The 20162-nt window shown below is 33.0% G+C and overlaps 1 protein-coding gene and 1 long non-coding RNA gene across 2 annotated transcripts in view; both read left to right on the top strand.

Moving 5' to 3' along the window:
• The window catches only part of LOC143251128 (uncharacterized), a 28922-nt gene extending 13602 nt beyond the window's left edge, over window positions 1-15320 (top strand). Inside the window, exons 5-10 of the mRNA XM_076502506.1 lie at window positions 1619-1882; window positions 2172-2268; window positions 12605-12764; window positions 13781-13870; window positions 14310-14487; window positions 15180-15320. Coding sequence (XP_076358621.1) covers window positions 1619-1882; window positions 2172-2268; window positions 12605-12764; window positions 13781-13870; window positions 14310-14397 — 699 coding nt within the window. The 3' untranslated portion in view covers window positions 14398-14487; window positions 15180-15320. The remainder of the gene's footprint in view (window positions 1-1618; window positions 1883-2171; window positions 2269-12604; window positions 12765-13780; window positions 13871-14309; window positions 14488-15179) is intronic.
• A 503-nt stretch (window positions 15321-15823) lies between these two features.
• On the top strand, window positions 15824-19947 carry LOC143251129 (uncharacterized). Its single transcript, XR_013028509.1, has 5 exons — window positions 15824-15842; window positions 16730-16824; window positions 17340-17422; window positions 18542-18667; window positions 19122-19947. It is a non-coding gene; the product is annotated as an uncharacterized LOC143251129 (long non-coding RNA).
• The last annotated feature ends 215 nt before the right edge of the window (window positions 19948-20162 follow it).

Consider the following 20162-nt stretch of genomic DNA (forward strand, 5'->3'; position numbering starts at 1 on the left):
GTCTTTCATTATTTGCATCAGGTTGCCATTTCTTCCTCTTCAGGATATCATCTTCCTCCTGTGCTCATTCTTCAGACTTCCATGCAATTATATAAGGCTGGGTAAGTTATATTTATTCTTTTTTTAGAATTTTCAGGGGCCTTATTTTCCTTTTCATCATGATTCTCATTGTTTGGATTCTGTTCCATGGTGAGTGTTGCCTGTTCAGGTATTCTTTAATCTTTAAAATCCACACTGAGGGCAGCACTGAATGAGAATAGCTAATTATGTGAGAGGAAGTAAGTTCCTATCGGAAATATATTTTCAGTATAGAAAAAAATGAAAACTTTACTCACACTGAGAGTTTCTTGTACAAACATGGTTTTCAGTAAATGCTAATGCTTTCTCTCATTTTACATCACTATCATGACACAAACTTCAGGAAGGATGAATAATTTTTGATTTGTTATAAAGTAACAAGTGATCTTATTTCTGAAATCACTAATTGGTCTGTTCTTCACCCCTCTTATATATTCAGTTTAACTAAAATCTGATTAATTAGTAACGCCACATAGCATATTTAGCCTACTTTTCCATGCCTACATATAAATATTAAAGGTCAACATTCCATTGAAGGTTTTAATCTAATTTTAAGAACCTATAATAAATCATCAAGTTTTAAAAATTGTTTAATTTTCAAAGTATAACATCTCATCATTATGTGATCATACCACTAAATGTATAAAGTATGCATCTATGTAACTTCAGCACAAAAATTTCTTGGAATGCTGGCAAGAGTTCTGATATTTGCAAATTAGGCCTACAAAATATTTTGTCATTTTCAAAGTTTGGTTATGAGGTTATGTTTGTAGCAATGTTCTCATGCTTTCAAAAGTAAAAGATGCTTTGTAATCACATCATTATCTCTTGGTCAATTATGGTAATTTATTCATACTGGGGAGGGTAGAATAATACAGTTTTTGACCCTATTATAAGGAAAATTCAACTCTAGCCTATAGCATGACTACTGTTAAAAATGTATGTAATGTTGCATTCACAGGTTTTTAGGTGAACTGTTCAATTTTTCTTTTTTTACTAAGCTTTCTCCTTTATCTCAAGAACTGGAGAATGGGTTGAATGTTTAATTTTTCTTTGATAGGTTTTATAATTATTTTTTGAGACAATTTACTCAAGATTAGACTAACTATCTATTCTTTGCCACTGACGTGAAACACAGAAATATTGTTAATTTTTAAAGAGTATGAAAGTTCTATCACTTTTACAGGTACTATTATTCAGAAATGTTTTTAAGCAGTTTAGTGTCTATTTAAAGTTCTTTTGTTTTAGACATTGTTAAGCATTGTACGCTTATTGGTTTAGTACAATAAATACAGTACCTGAAATTGAGTCCTTCTCCACATGTTTATTTCAAAATTTTAAATTGAAATTGTTTTTTTCGAAATTTAAGCTGAAATAATTACATCCAAAGTTAAATATTTATATCTACTTGTAAGTGAAAAATATGTTTCACCAAGCTTAATGGTTTAGGGAATAAAACAACAACAGTTATTTACATTAGAAATTGTTTGTTTTTTTTTTTGTTCAAGATAAAATATAAACCAAATTCTATTCCATACAGGATTCAAATAAAAGTTTGAATAAGAAAATAGTTTTTGATACTGAAGAAGAGGTAACTTGTGATGACAAAAAAGATTGTTTACAAGACGATAAAGTTCAGAATAACTTTAGAAAGCAGTTTCAAAAGGAATCCCATGATAGGAGAAAACTGACATTATTTGATGGCAGTGAGGAAGATGAAGGAAACAATGGCAGTGAAGAGATGGACAAAGCCAAGGAGATGTTCCGGATAAGACCACAGTTTGAAGGTTCAAAAGGACAAAGGGTATATTAGAAAATGAGTCATGTTTGAGCTGCATTTTAAACCTATATTGCATTTGTATTGTGTTATCTTAATATTTGTTATTGTACCTATAGAATTAGTTTTAATGAGTTTTTTAGAAGTAATGTGCAAAGGTGTGTAGATATTTTTACAAGAGACATTGTCTGTCAAGATGTGTAGGGTGACATTTCAGTTTATTTTCAAAATTTCAATATCTGTAACTAAAGAACTTGTGTTTCCCAAAGCATTAATTAAGTTTTTAAAATATTGAAGAAGATGAGTTTATTTTCAGCTAATGGACCTTCAGAATCGGTTTGGGCATGATGAACGATTTCGAATGGATGAAAAGTTTCTTGAGAGTGATGGAGGAAGTGAGAATTCAGAATCTGGTAATTTAAATTGTTTCATTGAATTATTAAATGAGGATATCTGTGGTGTTTGATGTTGAGAGTCCTCTATTCTGTGGAAAAATCAACCCCAGTTAGATGTAGTAATGATGTACAGGAAGTGCTCAGAAAAAGATTTTTTTCACTTATACTAGTTTTGAGCAATTTATCACCATATATATATTTCTAATCATGAGAAGTAGAGTAGAAAACATTTAAAAAAATGAAAGTTACGAGGTCTATTGAAAATTTTAAAAATAAATGAAGGAGGGTGAAAGGCACCTGCATGTACACCCACAGTTTTAAATCTGTGTGGGAATTCTCCTCAGTAATGGTCTTCCTGGACATAACGTGCAAGTTAATGAACTTACATGATGAAGTTTACAGAACTGTGGAGAAAATACATTTTAATTAAATACATCTGAAAAGTATTAATTGCATAGGAATTAATTTGAATTTTGTTCCTTCTTGACATTGTATTGAATAAATGTGTGTGACATTGTTTCTACACAGGTGTTATTTGTACTATAACTTCTGGAAGCTTGTTAGCCATCAGGAACATAAAAAACATTGTTCACATTTTGGGGACTACCACATGCTTCCTAAGCATCTTCTATCCAGCCAATTGAAAATCTTTCATGCCAGTCAGGAATGGTGTACTGGACTAGAACGTATCCTAATTTACTCGTAGAGTGCCTTGTCATCAGAGAAACATCCTAAACCTTCCAATCTTTTTCTGGATTTCATTCTTACATATATTGCTTTCTTTATCTTTTGCCTGTGTTTTTTATTATTTCATGTTTATTACTCTGTGGTCCACAGTTCTTGGGGTTACCCTTGTCTTTTCTCCTTATTAGTCATTAAGATTTTACTGTTTCTTTCCTCTAATAGCACTTGCATTTGTGACACTTTGAAGTATAGTTTCTTCCTTTCATTTTCTCAGTTTCCTGTCCTTGTTGTGTATGTGGTCAGTTTGGGGATCAAGCTCCTTACTCTGTTTCAGTTTCCTGTCCTTGTGTATTTGGTCACCCTGGGGATCAAGCTCATTACTCTGTTTCAGTTTTCTGTCCTTGTTGTGTATTTGGTCACCCTGGGGATCAAGCTCCTTACTCTGTTTCAGGTTTCTGTCCTTGTTATGTATTTGGTCACCCTGGGGATCAAGCTCCTTACTCTGTTTCAGTTTTTTGTCCTTGTTGTGTACTTGGTCACACTGGGGATCAAGCTTCTTACTCTGTTTCAGTTTCCTGTCGTTGTTGTGTATTTGGTCAGTTTGGGGATCAAGCTCCGTACTCTGTTTCAGTTTCATGTCCTTGTTGTGTATTTGGTCACCCTGGGGATCAAGCTCCTTACTCTGTTTCAGTTTCATGTCCTTGTTGTGTATTTGGTCACCCTGGGGATCAAGCTCCTTACTCTGTTTCAGTTTCCTGTCCTTGTTGTGTATTTGGTCACCCTGGGGATCAAGCTCCTTACACTGTTTCAGTTTTCTGTCCTTGTTATGTATTTGGTCATCCTGGGGATCAAGTCCCTTACTCTGTTTCAGTTTCCTGTCCTTGTTGTGTATTTGGTCATCCTGGGGATCAAGTCCCTTACTCTGTTTCAGTTTCCTGTCCTTGTTATGTATTTGGTCACCCTGGGGATCAAGCTCCTTACTCTGTTTCAGTTTCCTGTCTTTGTTATGTATTTGGTCATCTGGGGATCAAGCTCCTTACTCTGTTTCAGTTTCCTGTCTTTGTTATGTATTTGGTCAGTTTGGGGATCAAGCTCCTTACTCTGTTTCAGTTTCCTGTCCTTGTTGTGTATTTGGTTACCCTGGGAATCAAGCTCCTTACTCTTTCAGTTTCCTGTCCTTGTTGTGTATTTTGTCAGTTTGGGGATCAAGCTCCTTACTCTGTTTCAGTTTCCTGTCCTTGTTGTGTATTTGGTCACCCTGGGGATCAAGCTCCTTAATCTGTTTCAGGTTTCTGTCCTTGTTATGTATTTGGTCACCCTGGGGATCAAGCTCCTTACTCTGTTTCAGTTTTCTGTCCTTGTTGTGTATTTGGTCACCCTGAGGATCAAGACCCTTGCTCTGTTTCAGTTTCGTGTCCTTGTTATGTATTTGGTCACCCTGAGGATCAAGACCCTTGCTCTGTTTCAGTTTCGTGTCCTTGTTATGTATTTGGTCAGTTTGAGGATCAAGCTTCATACTCTTTTTCAGTTTCCTGTCCTTGTTATGTATTTGGTCAGTTTGGGGATCAAGCTCCTCACTCTGTTTCAGTTTTCTGTCCTTGTTGTGTATTTGGTCACCCTGGGGATCAAGCTCCTTACTCTGTTTCAGTTTCATGTCCTTGTTGTGTATTTGGTCACCCTGGGGATCAAGCTCCTTACACTGTTTCAGTTTTCTGTCCTTGTTATGTATTTGGTCATCCTGGGGATCAAGTCCCTTACTCTGTTTCAGTTTCCTGTCCTTGTTATGTATTTGGTCATCCTGGGGATCAAGTCCCTTACTCTGTTTCAGTTTCCTGTCCTTGTTATGTATTTGGTCACCCTGGGGATCAAGCTCCTTACTCTGTTTCAGTTTCCTGTCTTTGTTATGTATTTGGTCATCTGGGGATCAAGCTCCTTACTCTGTTTCAGTTTCCTGTCTTTGTTATGTATTTGGTCAGTTTGAGGATCAAGCTCCTTACTCTGTTTCAGTTTCCTGTCCTTGTTGTGTATTTGGTTACCCTGGGAATCAAGCTCCTTACTCTTTCAGTTTCCTGTCCTTGTTGTGTATTTTGTCAGTTTGGGGATCAAGCTCCTTACTCTGTTTCAGTTTCCTGTCCTTGTTGTGTATTTGGTCACCCTGGGGATCAAGCTCCTTAATCTGTTTCAGGTTTCTGTCCTTGTTATGTATTTGGTCACCCTGGGGATCAAGCTCCTTACTCTGTTTCAGTTTTCTGTCCTTGTTGTGTATTTGATCACCCTGGGGATCAAGCTCCTTACTCTGTTTCAGTTTTCTGTCCTTGTTGTGTATTTGGTGAGTTTGGGGATCAAGCTCCTTACTCTTTCAGTTTCCTGTCCTTGTTGTGTATTTTGTCAGTTTGGGGATCAAGCTCCTTACTCTGTTTCAGTTTCCTGTCCTTGTTATGTATTTGGTCAGTTTGGGGATCAAGCTCCTTACTCTGTTTCAGTTTCCAGTCCTTGTTATGTATTTGGTCAGTTTGGGGATCAAGCTCCTTACTCTGTTTCAGTTTTCTGTCCTTGTTATGTATTTGGTCACCCTGGGGATCAAGCTCCTTACTCTGTTTCAGTTTTCTGTCCTTGTTGTGTATTTGGTCACCTAGGGGATCAAGCTCCTTACTCTGTTTCAGTTTTCTGTCCTTGTTGTGTATTTGGTCACCCTGGGGATCAAGCTCCTTACTCTGTTTCAGTTTCATGTCCTTGTTGTGTATTTGGTCACCCTGGGGATCAAGTCCCTTGCTCTGTTTCAGTTTCCTGTCCTTATTATGTATTTGGTCAATTTGGGGATCAAGCTCCTTACTCTGTTTCAGTTTCCTATCCTTGTTATGTATTAGGTCAGTTTGGGGATCAAGCTCCTTACTCTGTTTCAGTTTCCTGTCTTTGTTATGTATTTGGTCACCCTGGGGATCAAGCTCCTTACTCTATTTCAGTTTTCTGTCCTTGTTGTGTATTTGGTCAGTTTGGGGATCAAGCTCCTTACTCTGTTTCAGTTTTCTGTCCTTGTTGTGTGTTTGGTCACCCTGGGGATCAAGCTCCTTACTCTGTTTCAGTTTCCTGTCCTTGTTATGTATTTGATCACCCTAGGGATCAAGCTTCTTACTCTGTTTTCTGCCCTTGTTGTGTATTTGGTCAGTTTGGGGATCAAGCTCCTTACTCTGTTTCAGTTTCCTGTCCTTGTTGTGTATTTGGTAAGTTTGGGGATCAAGTCCCTTGCTCTGTTTCAGTTTTCCGTCCTTGTTGTGTATTTGGTCACCCTGGGGATCAAGTCCCTTGCTCTGTTTCAGTTTCCTGTCCTTATTATGTATTTGGTCAATTTGGGGATCAAGCTCCTTACTCTGTTTCAGTTTCCTATCCTTGTTATGTATTAGGTCAGTTTGGGGATCAAGCTCCTTACTCTGTTTCAGTTTCCTGTCCTTGTTATGTATTTGGTCGCCCTGGGGATCAAGCTCCTTACTCTGTTTCAGTTTTCTGTCCTTGTTGTGTACTTGGTCAGTTTGGGGATCAAGCTCCTTACTGTGTTTCAGTTCTCTGTCCTTGTTGTGTATTTGGTCACCCTGGGGATCAAGCTCCTTACTCTATTTCAGTTTTCTGTCCTTGTTGTGTATTTGGTCAGTTTGGGGATCAAGCTCCTTACTCTGTTTCAGTTTTCTGTCCTTGTTGTGTGTTTGGTCACCCTGGGGATCAAGCTCCTTACTCTGTTTCAGTTTCCTGTCCTTGTTATGTATTTGATCACCCTAGGGATCAAGCTTCTTACTCTGTTTTCTGCCCTTGTTGTGTATTTGGTCAGTTTGGGGATCAAGCTCCTTACTCTGTTTCAGTTTCCTGTCCTTGTTGTGTATTTGGTAAGTTTGGGGATCAAGTCCCTTGCTCTGTTTCAGTTTTCCGTCCTTGTTGTGTATTTGGTCACCCTGGGGATCAAGTCCCTTGCTCTGTTTCAGTTTCCTGTCCTTATTATGTATTTGGTCAATTTGGGGATCAAGCTCCTTACTCTGTTTCAGTTTCCTATCCTTGTTATGTATTAGGTCAGTTTGGGGATCAAGCTCCTTACTCTGTTTCAGTTTCCTGTCCTTGTTATGTATTTGGTCGCCCTGGGGATCAAGCTCCTTACTCTGTTTCAGTTTTCTGTCCTTGTTGTGTACTTGGTCAGTTTGGGGATCAAGCTCCTTACTGTGTTTCAGTTCTCTGTCCTTGTTGTGTATTTGGTCACCCTGGGGATCAAGCTCCTTACTCTGTTTCAGTTTCCTGTCCTTGTTATGTATTTGATCACCCTGGGGATCAAGCTCCTTACTCTGTTTATTTTCTGTCCTTGTTGTGTATTTGGTCAGTTTGGGGATCAAGCTCCTTACTCTGTTTCAGTTTCCTGTCCTTGTTGTGTATTTGGTAAGTTTGGGGATCAAGTCCCTTGCTCTGTTTCAGGTGTTTCCAATTTTCATCTTTCTTTTTTTTATCAGTACCTTCCTTTATTCTCTCTCAAATTCCACCTTTTATATAAAGTACTTTATCGTGCTTCAAATATGTTTTCTGTGTATGTTTGTTCCTGTGTCTTTACCATCATATTTTTTCTACTTCTTCTGTTTCTCCTTACTTTGATCCTCTGCTTCTGGGAGTTGTTAGGTTACATTTCTTTTCTCTCTATCCTCCTGCTTGTGCACCTGGTATTTGTCAGGCTCCCTTTCTTTATCAGGATGTCTTCCATGGTGTTCATTTGTCCTTGTCATCTTCCTAGGTTTATTTCTGTTCCTCATCTAGAGTAGTCTACCCCTAACATTCCATGTTGCAGTCTTCCTGTTTTTGTTCTTCTACCAGCAGCTTAGTTCTTTGCTGTTCTCATCAGTGATTATCAGACATGCATGACCTTCTGGATACCTATATCTCCTCCTGCTTTTAGTCTCATTTTTTGAACCTTTTTTTCATTTCTTCACAATGATCTCTCTTCTTGCTTCTATTTCCTTTTTTCCTGCTTATGGGACCCTGATGTATGGCCTTTTTTCAGCCTGTCTGCAGTTATCCTTGGTTGAATATGTCAGCCATTTTCGTACACATCATTCTTGACCCATTTTTCATTTATTTCTACATTCTGTCCATCTTTTTCACATCTTCTTATTTCTTGCTCTTCTCTACAACTGATCATTGACCACTTTTGTATTTATTGGTATTGTGAGGGGCAACACCCACCATATTCATAGTCTATTGATGATGTTCATTTACTGACAACTGTTGACTCATTTTCAAGTGGTTTCCTTCTCTCGCACATCTTTTCTTTTACAGAAAGCTACTCATTTGAGTGGGTGTGGCTTAACCTGTGATCTTTGTCCTTCCTCATATCCTCTCAATATGTGGTAATTTGGGCATTTTCTTCACCTTTAGTCTCAGCTAAGTTCAACTTTCTCTTCTTTGCCTTCCAACTGTGATGTATCTAATCATCTGATTTTGCTTTCTTATAAAATAACTAATAAATGCATTGTTTCCAATATTTTGTAAGGAACAGTATGTGTGTGTGTGTGTATTATTATTATTATCATCATCATCATCATTATTATATTTAAAAATAAATATTTAAATTAATTTTTCTTAAAACATAGAACAGTAAACATATTTTGGAGATAATTATCTCTACTATTTAAGGTGCTTTGAACTTCTCTTTCTGTGTTTGTGAGTCATACTTGGTAACCCTTATTATAAGCTTTGTCCAAGTTCACATGTTGATGTAAAAAAAATAATTTTTATTGTCTTTATATATGCATTTTTGAATACTAAAAATTATAAATGACTATATGATACTAAAAAAAAACTATTGTAATTTACCAGGCTTCTTAACTTGCTGTATTTGATTTTAAAAGAAAGTCTAATTTCTGTTAGGAACAAATAGCACTGACCATAATGCTTCAAACTGTTTTACAATGTAAGAGCTTTTGTTTTGTAAATAACTTAGAAAGTCTTAACATAATTATGTAGAGAAAATGTAGAGCTTTTGATTGGTTGTAATTTTATGGGAATAAAGAAAAAAGCACAAATGAACAAGTCTTTTCAAATGAAGTAGTGGGGGTGGAACCAATATGGTGGATTTTATAAATTTTATGATATCTAAGCAAATAGAAAAGGTAGGAGGTTCTCATTTTATATTATATTTTGCCAATATCAGAAATTTGAGTTTATAATTTGTATGAAATTATAAACATTATATAGTGGGCATCGTGAAATATACCAAACCCAGAAATGTCATGCACAAAAATTGATATTTACTCCCTTTTATTTTAATATTTTCTTTCAAATGAAGAAATTAACTAATATATAATACTAACATTTAAATTAAAATCTAGCATTCCATATCAAGTTTATTGACATACATTCATTGAATTGCGATTCAATATAATTTTGAATGTAAATCTACAAAATTGATGACGTGTTCTCTGACCACCAGCTGCCCATATTGATAGGGGTAACTGGGTGGTTGACTCAAGTCTGGTGCTATAATTAAATGGTTTACTGAAGTTGTGTACCACAACTAGGTGGTTCACTTAACCCTGTCACTATGAGTTTTCCTTTGATTAGGGGTTAAAAGGTATTCTTCATGTTTGCAGATTTACATTCAAAGTTTATTACTCAACTACTATTTTATGAATGTATGTCCATAAACTTTATCAAATTGTAGATCTAAATTAAATTTTTAGTATTATATATTAATTTCTTAATTTAAAAGTGAATATTAAAAAAAACCTGAACATTGATTTTTTTTGTGTATCTCATGTTGAGTGCAGCTTTAGTTCAAATTAGATGTTTGTGATGACCAAATATAAAGTCTGTAGTTTCTTATGAATTATAAACTCAAATTACTGATATTGACAAGCTAAAATATAAAATAAGAATCTTCTATATTTTACTTTTGTTGAGATATCACTATATTTAGCAAATTAAACACAGTGGTCTCACGTACCTTTTCTAGTTTCAGAAATAAATATTTACATGCATTTTTTCCCTGTATTATGTGTTTATAGCCAATCAAAAACTCAGAATTTGCCCCATGGGAGTTTCTCAGTGTCTTGGGGGTGAGAATTTCCCAAGATTATTTCTTTTGTCTCCAAACTTCAAAGGAAGGAGTGAATGACCATCTTGTTAAAACAAAAAAACGTTTTTTTCGACCCAAGTACAGTTGAGTTATTAAGCAGAACAAATTATGGTGAAATTCTATGGTATCGGTATAGTAAATTATAATTTTTAGTTATTTCAAAATGTATGTGTATAAAACCTAACAAAAAGCTATTTTGTTTTACATCCTTATGAAATTCGACCGGACTTGTCGTATAAAGTACAGCATATCAGGTATAGCAAGTGAGTACAGATTTCGTTATAACTGTGAGTTGTAGATATCATTGTTTTCTATACTTCCTTATCTACTGTTCCATGTTTTAAGAAAAATAACTGACATTTAAGAACTTATTTGTAAATAGAAATAATATATACAGATATGTATTATATTATAACCAAAATGTAACTATTTTAACAAATATTGGTCCACTATAATAAAGTCAAGGCAGGTTACTTTGTAAACATCAGTTTTATATTTTTGGATATGGTTACATGAGTGCTCATGTACCTCATCATTGCAACTTGTGTAATGTTGGTCAGACACAGCTGAAAGATCAGTGAAATAAAAATTATAGATGTATAATGTTATGAGATTTAAGCAATTTAGACTAAAGAATTGTGATTTTATGTTATAATCTGTAACAATCCAAGAATGAAAAAAGCATAATTTATATCTATTTTGTAATTTTTTATGGTGGTTAAAAGGTCAGTTACATCAATCAAACCTGTACAGAGATACAATAATGAATATAACAGAAAAGTACAGCTTTTATCCAAGAAAAACATTTGATAATTATCTGGAGGCTGTTAGTTTTTTTTTGTTTATGAATTTCTTGCAAAGCTACATGAGTGCTATCTCTGCTAACCACGGCTGAAAGGGCGAGCATATTCGGTGTGACAGGGATTCGAACTCTCGACCCTTGGATTACAAGTCGAGTGCCTTAACTGCCTCGTCATGCCAGGCTGTTAGGAACTTACAATGATTTTACATGTGAAATTTGATAATTTTCTGATGCATAAAAGTATTTTTAATCTTCTGTACTCAACATTCAAAAAGAAAAAAATGTAAAAACAAATCCTTACCAAAAACATCTTAAAACTTAAACAAAACTTCATATTTTGTCTATGATTCCTTGTAATGTTTACTGATAATTTAGAAAAGTTCATGAGAGAATTAAGTCTGGTATCATAAGTATTTGTAGCACACTTACTGGAAGTGAACTAGTCTTGGGAGAATTTTAGGAAGTATTAATTTAATCATTATAAGATATTTGAATCTCATCCATTACTCGCACAAATATATAATTACTTCAATTTAGGAAAAGTGATGACAAAAGATGTTACTTACATGAGATAAATCCATTATGGACCACAGTGACTGTGTGAGTACTGACTATATGTCATCTATGTTGATTGGTGCAGTGAAGACAGTTCATCCTATCAGCATGCATTAAACACCTTGAAAATGTATTGCTCATGATTGAAGTGCAAAAGTATTAAAGTAAAAGCCAGATGTTTTATATTTACTATTACTTATTATGCTAAATGCTAATTTATGTTTAGTTAAGCATTCAGCATTTTTATGACGATTTTGAATATATTTGTTTTGTTTGCTGTTTTACAATTATATACAAGTGTGAAAAATAAAGCAACCAGCTAAGGTACATCACTAATAACTAGGTGGTTGACTCAAGTCTTGTATCACAAATTAGGTAGCTGATTGGTCATGTTTCTGTGAAGCCTGAAATAATCATAAATCTCACTGTCCAGAACTAATATAAAAGTCTTTATTTGGGTATATTCTCTATGCAGTTTTCTGTATGTTATAATTATATTCCTGTTAATGGGTGTTGAAAGGACATAAACACATATTATTATTTTACTACTGTAAAGTTTCATTTGCCACTTACTAGAAATTTGCATACTTTAAACCATGTCTAAGACCTTTAAGTTGGATGTTTCAGATTATTGTATAAATTAATTTATATTAGGTATTTTCATCCTTACAAATGTTTAGAATATTTGGTGATGTATATGCAGCTTTGGATTTATATTTGGTTTACCATACTTTTATCCATTTCTGTGCCATTAGAATCTAAGTTTTCTTCATCCAATATAGATATTTCGAGGAGGCTTCATAAAAACACTGCAGCAGTCACTTAAAGAAAACAGAATTAGAGGCTGGCTTATCAGTGAAACAGACTTGATGACCTGTTATTCTCTGTCATTAAAGATTTTATTTTGTCATCTGCATTTCACTTTCTCTGTTGTCTAAGTTTGATTTATTCTCTGTTTGACCAGTCAAAATCTTCATATGTAATATTTTTTAAAACTTTTCTGTAAGACATTGGGGACAACATTTCTAAGATGATGTTCAAGATAGATTGCTTTGTAGTACTAAGATTTAGTAAGCAATGTGTGTCATTATTTTATCATTACAAGGGTATAAAGTAAGAGCAATCTTATGGTAAATTTTTGTTTGTTTTTAATTCCATGTGAATATTTGATTAGATTAATAATCTATTTCATCCAATCTTTTTACCTCTTTCAGAACGAGAAGAGAAGACAGAGCCACAACTGCCACAGAAAACTAGTGATGATTTTGTTGATGTAGAAGCCGAACGAAACCGTAATCTCAGCATCTTAGAAAGTGTTGTCGGTGTTGAAGTTCCTAAAAACCTGACAGAAGGCATGAAGAAGTGGATGTTCAAGTAAGTCTTATTACGGCCCTGTCCCTCATGTTAGCGACAGATTCATATTCATGTCCCAGTCTCACACCAGTTGTCAGTCAATTTAGAGATTGGAACTTCCTAACAAGCTTTACCAGGTGTTGTTTATTTGGTCGTCTATCTTTTATGAGGATTGTAGGGAGGAATTTGTCTTACTGAGGTCAGGCATTGGCCACAGTTTAACTCATCTTTTCTTTCTTCTTAATCTTGGACTGATCCACTGGTGTGTTTGGCCTATGTAACACTCCAGTCACCACTGTCTACATTTTGCTATCATGATGTCATTATGACTGTGAGTGGTAGCATCATTTTAACCATGTTTTTCTTGGGTTTTACCTCTGATGTTGGACAGTTCATTTGCTATTAGATTTTTACAGGCCATTTACTTTTTTCTACCTGTTTAATTTTTAACAGCTTTATGGGTACTGTTCAGTTTTTAACTTATTTTACTTTTAACGTTTTTTTCTTTTTTTACCAGTTGTTTGATGCAAATAGCTTAGTTTACTTTGCATCATTCCCATTCAACCAAACAATCAACTGCTGACTGTTGTAATGGTTTATTATATAGTTTTAAAAACTGAAAGCAAGGTGTAAAGCAGTCAAACTGATACTATTAGAATTAGTAAGAAGAAATAAAAAATCTCCAATATTAATTTTGTTTCTGTATTACAAGCTCAGTTTTTGCAACACTTAGGAATAGGTGAGGAAATTGGACTCTTTTTGGAAACTTTTAAGGCTTTCAGGAAATTATCTGAGTTTTACATTTTCTTTCTGGAATAAAGTAAGAGATTCATACATTTTTAATTAAACTTAACGTTGCTTATTCATTAATACAAAATTTTTAACAAGACATCACTTTTGTTTTAATATTTAACTCTTGTGTAACTTTTTACTACTTGCAGACTTAACAAGATGGTTTAGTGATGTCTTTCAAAGGTTTGATAACCATGACATGTGTACAGGTTTTCATTAAACAAAGTTTGTTTATTTAATTATAGGGACACTTCTAGCTTACGATTTGACCCGAGTAGAGAGGATTCTGCTAAGTTTGAATTGAAAATTGAAAAGAAAGAGACTAAAAAAAAAAAGTGAGTGAATTCATGTATTTATTATTGTGATACTTGTGTATCTCTACAACTAAGTATTATAAATTTTGGCAGTGAGCTTTAGAATTTCAGTCGATAAAGCTGTGTTCTATTCATGTATTTATTATTATGATACTTGTGTATCTCTACAACTAAGTATTATAAATTTTGGCAGTGAGCTTTAGAATTTCAGTGGATAAAGTTGTGTTTTATTCATGTATTTATTATTATGATACTTGTGTATCTCTACAACTAAGTATTATAAATTTTGGCAGTGAGCTTTAGAATTTCAGTCAATAAAGCTGTGTTTTATTCATGTATTTATTATTATGATACTTGTGTATCTCTACAACTAAGTATTATAAATTTTGGCAGTGAGCTTTAGAATTTCAGTGGATAAAGCTATGTTTCAGATTCTTTGGATGATTTCTTACTTTTCCAGATCCAGAGAAGCTCTTCAGGAAGAAATGTCCAACAATCCTCTCCCAAAGTTTCTAGTGAGAGATTTTATCAGGTTAAATCTGATGTAAAATTTGGAGAAGGCACTATTGAAAAAGAAACTGAAGGTTTCAGTGTTTTAAAGGCTCTAGGTAGAAATTATAACGTATCTGATAAAGAAGGTGAGGGGAAACAAAATTATGTATCCTAATGATGATAATAATAATTCTGTTTGATGGTAAATAAAAGAAACTTAAGATGGATCTGTAGAGAAGGAGAAATTTCATAATGTTTTAGATCAGAACAGCATGGGAATGTTGTGGTAACAGGGTTTATTCTTTCACAGTCTGCTTAGATTATTATTTTTTTGTTTCTGCTGTTTGTTGTTACCCGAGATCGCGGTATATGTTAGTGGTGGTACTTGAGGTGTTGTTCTGTTTTGATAGATGATAACTGATGATCTGCTGTCACAAGGTTTTTTTGTCCATTGCTGTTGGAATCTGGAGTTCTGCACTCATCATTTGTATCATATGTGACAGTGGAAGCAAGATCAACTACTACCACTATTCTGACAATAGAACCGGGACCGTGCTCTTGTCAGCTCTCCTGGTGATGGTAGATTTATGGGGGGAAGGGGGGTAATGCTATGTTTTGTTGTAGAGGCTGTTGTCTTTACCTCACTGATTATAAAACTAAGTATACAATTTGAGAATGGATTTAAATGAATGAGGTTTTTTGTATTGTTTAACATTTGAGTGATGTTTTCACACGTATAAAACTTTTATTAATTTAGTTAGTGTTAACACTTTACACTGTTATTTGAATAAAATATTTACTTTTGTATGGAAATGAATATGAACTTCTAATCTCGCAGATGACCACACTCAAGAAACGAATTATGAAGTGTCATCCATTCCAAATATAAGCAATTCCTCCTTCAGTCCTTGGGAAAAAATCCTTTCAAGTATGACAGCAGTGATGATGAGATCGGTGGGAAAAACCCGAAACTGAAATAGTATGTTTGATAAACCCGAAACTGAAATAGTATGTTTGATAAACCCGAAACTGAAATAGTATGTTTGATAAACCCGAAACTGAAATAGTATGTTTGATAAACCCGAAACTGAAATAGTATGTTTGAAAAACCCGAAACTGAAATAGTTTGTTTGAAAAACCCGAAACTGAAATAGTTTGTTTGAAAAACCCGAAACTGAAATAGTTTGTTTGAAAAACCCGAAACTGAAATAGTTTGTTTGATAAACCCGAAACTGAAATAGTATGTTTGATAAACCTGAAACTGAAATAGTATGTTTGATAAACCCGAAACTGAAATAGTATGTTTGATAAACCTGAAACTGAAATAGTTTGTTTGAAAAACCCGAAACTGAAATAGTATGTTTGATAAACCCGAAACTGAAATAGTTTGTTTGATAAACCCGAAACTGAAATAGTATGTTTGATAAACCCGAAACTGAAATAGTATGTTTGATAAACCTGAAACTGAAATAGTTTGTTTGAAAAACCCGAAACTGAAATAGTATGTTTGATAAACCCGAAACTGAAATAGTTTGTTTGATAAACCCGAAACTGAAATAGTTTGTTTGATAAACCCGAAACTGAAATAGTATGTTTGATAAACCCGAAACTGAAATAGTTTGTTTGATAAACCCGAAACTGAAATAGTTTGTTTGATAAACCCGAAACTGAAATAGTTTGTTTGATAAACCCGAAACTGAAATAGTTTGTTTGATAAACCCGAAACTGAAATAGTTTGTTTGATAAACCCGAAACTGAAATAGCATGTTTGATTTATTGTAAAATGTATAGTTCAGATATAAATAATCATTTGGATATTCACTATTTATAGATTATTTTTTAAAATTTATACAAAAAACATTTTGTAGAGGTGAAACATGAAAATACTGATGTAAACTTTATGTGCACAAGTGATGAAGTAGGAATTTTATTTTAATAAAATGGTTGATTGAGTAGTTAATGTATACCTATTGTATAAACACCTGATATTGACAATCTGTGGTAAAGATCTATTATTGGTTATTACACATTCTAAGTATAGTAGTTCCTCTTCTTATCTGGTTTCCAGTTTAATTATTGTCACAAGTTGGCCATTTGCTATTCATGTTTCTGAAAAGTTACTTTCAGAGAAACATCTGTATGCACATATGTGTATGCATCAATAATTTTGTGTTAGTTATATTTTTCTTTTTCAAATTAAGGAGTGATAGGGAACTTCTACTGACATCTTTACTCTAAGAATAAATCAACTATGACTTGCATAAACATTTTTTTTTTTTTCAAAGTTTGAAACATTTAAGTAAGTGTATGTGTTTTGTAAAGTAGAGTTTGACTTAATTTACCACTTTTTGGTTAATCGTTATGAAAATTTTCTGCTTTTTATTGTAGCCCAATGTCGTCCACACCAGCTCCATCTGATGAGAAACATCAAAGGACTAAGAACAACATGTTCTTTTTCCAGGCTGACGATTCTCGTCTCCAAGGTGAGTGATTATTGTATGCAATGTCATGGAAATTTCTTGTTGTGAGTTCAGAGTAACAGGAGTAGTCTTTGTTTTGTATTTCATCTAACGTTCAACTTCAGAAATTTAAATTTAAAGGCCAGCATAGAATTAATTCAAGTCATTATGTTTTTTTTAATTAGCAGTAATTTATAACGGTTATAAAACTTGTGTTAAAATGTTCTTGGAGTGCAAACATTCCTAAATTTGTCTATTGGGTTGATTTTACAGAAAAACAAAACTATGGATGGAAACAATTAGCCTGAAAACATTTATTATAAAAATGTTTTATAAATCTTTATTAATTTAGATTATTATAATTATTTTTCTTGAGGAAATTCCATTAATTTTACAGTTTTTAAATATGTGCATAAGAGTTTCAATCTTGTATGATTTTATTACATAATTAAAACTTGAAGCACAATAAACAGAGGAAAGGTGTTAAAAAAAAAAAAAAGATAGTTCAGCCTAAAAATTTTCTCAATCTTGTTTTACAGAAGGAGTGGAGTTCTTTCAGCGAACAGAAGACATGAACGTACTACATAAAAGATGGATGGAGAACAGGTCAAAATTACTGGAGGTTTGGAAAATTTTTTTTGGATCCAAAGACAAACATTAAATATTGGGAACATCCATGCAAAACCTTTAAGTTTATAAATACTTAAGGAATTATATACATTTATTAGAATTGTTTTAGTAATAACCTTAATGACATAGCTTGATTTTAACAATTTCCCTTTAGTCATCAGTTTTGGTAAATTAAAATTTTTAATTATAAACGTGTTATTATCTGTATCAGCACTCTATTTGCTCTTCTTTTTTTTTTCTATACAATTTCTTTATGATTTTCTGTGGAGCACTATTTTCTTTATTTAAATTTCTGTATAAATTGGGTTAGAGCAGCTTTTTATATTTAATTTTAAAAGTTAAATATTTTTCTTGGCAGTAATTCTTAGAGGATAACCGTAAAATTATCACCAAATAAATAGAATTGATTAAAAAAATGTGTGTAATTTATGGCACAAATGCTTAAAAGCTCTGTTGAAAGCTTAAATTTTATGTCAAAGATCACTGAAAATGTGCCCTTTGCTAGTACAGCATTATGTCTACGGATTTACAATGCTAGAATCTGGTTTGATTCTCCTCGGAGGGCTCAGCAGGTAGATTCATGTGGCTTTGTTATAAGAAATCGTGCACGCACGCACACTGAAAATGTGTAGAAAGGTTACTCTGACATAAAACTTGGGTTTTCTTTCTGGTTTGTAAATTCAGAGATCTAGATAATAGAGTAAGGTGGATATAGTAACCCTTGTTACATATTTCTTTTGCCAATAAGAATAGAACCTAACTGATATACTTCACATTTAAAGTTGTCATCTTTTTAACATGTTCATGAATGATGAGTAATATGCTTTCTAGTAATGTTTAGTAGAAGTACAGTTGGTGACATGTATACTTGATACATGTTTAGGCCTATGCCTAATTTATTTATAAGAAGTCAAATATGGTATTACGAAAGATTGTATACAGAAGAAAAATAATTCCTGAATATAAAATTTGTGAAATGGTTGTGTTATGGTGTTACAATAAATTGTATAGTTTGCTGTAGTTATTTATGTCATACAAAGTCTAAACCATGTGCATATTTAAATATGTTTAAACATATGCTTATTTGTTTATTTAATTGCATCATATTTAGAACCTACAAGCTAAGAGGAAGAAAGCACAGCAGGGAAAGAAGATAAGACTTAGTAAAGGAAATCCTTTTAAAGGAGCAAAGAAAAGATAACCATAGTTTTATTCTTGAAAAGTTCCTGGAATAATAGTAAAAGTTTTATATTTTATTGTTTAAAATTTAATGTTTGAATAAGTATTTGTTGTTTAAAGATTTATTCTTAAGGATTAGTTGACAAGAACCAACTAAACATGACAAAAAATCTACAGAAGAGAAAAATTCCTGAATATAAAGTTAGTGCAATGATTGTGCATATATTGTAGATATATGGTAATATTTCTGCTAGTCTTGTAGACTAGAACGGTAGTTTTCAAACTTTAAAGAGACTATGTAACCCTCCTTCCTTCCTTTCACAAAACCTCTGGCCCTTTACTCACCTTTAAAGCCTTATGTAGATTACATAAACATATTTTGTTTGTGTATGTAACTGTATGGAGAAGACTGAACGTGAAAGGACTCATGGTTTTTTAAAAATATATTTTGCCCCTGGAGTGTTAACATTCAGTAATTAAAAAAAGAATGTTATTACCCGTTGTCATTGCAGGGAACAACTGATGACCTTCCGTGGGACCCTGGGATTCCATGGAATGCAAGTTGAAAACTACTGAACTAAAGAAAATTATTGATATATCATTCATTACAGATTGTAAATAAAAATTAAAATTATGAAACGTGTAGTCCATCCACAGAGCACATTGTATTACAACTTTTATTTCATTTTCTAAATGGGATAATAATCTTGGAGAAATGCATAATAGTTTCACAATGTTTGTTTTTTCTACTTTGTTTTACAAGTATGATAAAGTTCATATGATATTTAAGGAAATGATTTTCTCCTTTCAAATCTACACAGAATAGAGGTTGTAGTTTATAAATTTTAATTTTTTAATTATTTTTAGTAAACAAGCATATCTTGTTGAATTTTTCAAGTCTGACACTAATAGCTCAAGCTTAGAATTTCTGCAAAAGTATCAGAATTTTGTCATATATTAGTTTTTGTATTAGTAACACTTAACTGTCAAAGAAACTTTTTTGTAAATAGTCTTTTTTTATGCCACTCATTCAAGAAAATATCTGTACAACTTTGATATAATAAATGAAGTGATTTCTATTAACTAATTTTTAATACAATTTTTTTAAAATCTTTATTTTTTTGGGATTAACCTTTGATTTTAAATTGTGAAAATATTATACTTGGAATGAGTATATTTGTTACTTGATATTCGTGTTTATCTTTTATGTCTGAACTTTTCAGAAATAACTAATTCTTCTACCATTTAAGTTGATAATTATTATGGAATTACTTTTGTTATTGAAGAGATCCTGAATTTGTGTGGTTATTAAATAACACTGCTGATCATATCATAGATGTATTCTCTTGATAACCAGTTAATATAATTAGTCATAGGTGAATAATGAATAATTTTATTAACAGTCAATAATCTTCAGAAAACTGTTCGTCCTTAAGAGAGAATGTTTATATAAAGTGAACATATGTATTTCATCAAAACACATGTATCTAAGCCAATAAGGAATAATGTGGAATTGTAAAAATTGACTTTCAATTATAATAATGCTATGTAGC

The sequence above is a fragment of the Tachypleus tridentatus genome, chromosome 5, assembly GCF_004210375.1.
Source record: "Tachypleus tridentatus isolate NWPU-2018 chromosome 5, ASM421037v1, whole genome shotgun sequence".
NCBI lineage: Eukaryota > Metazoa > Arthropoda > Merostomata > Xiphosura > Limulidae > Tachypleus > Tachypleus tridentatus.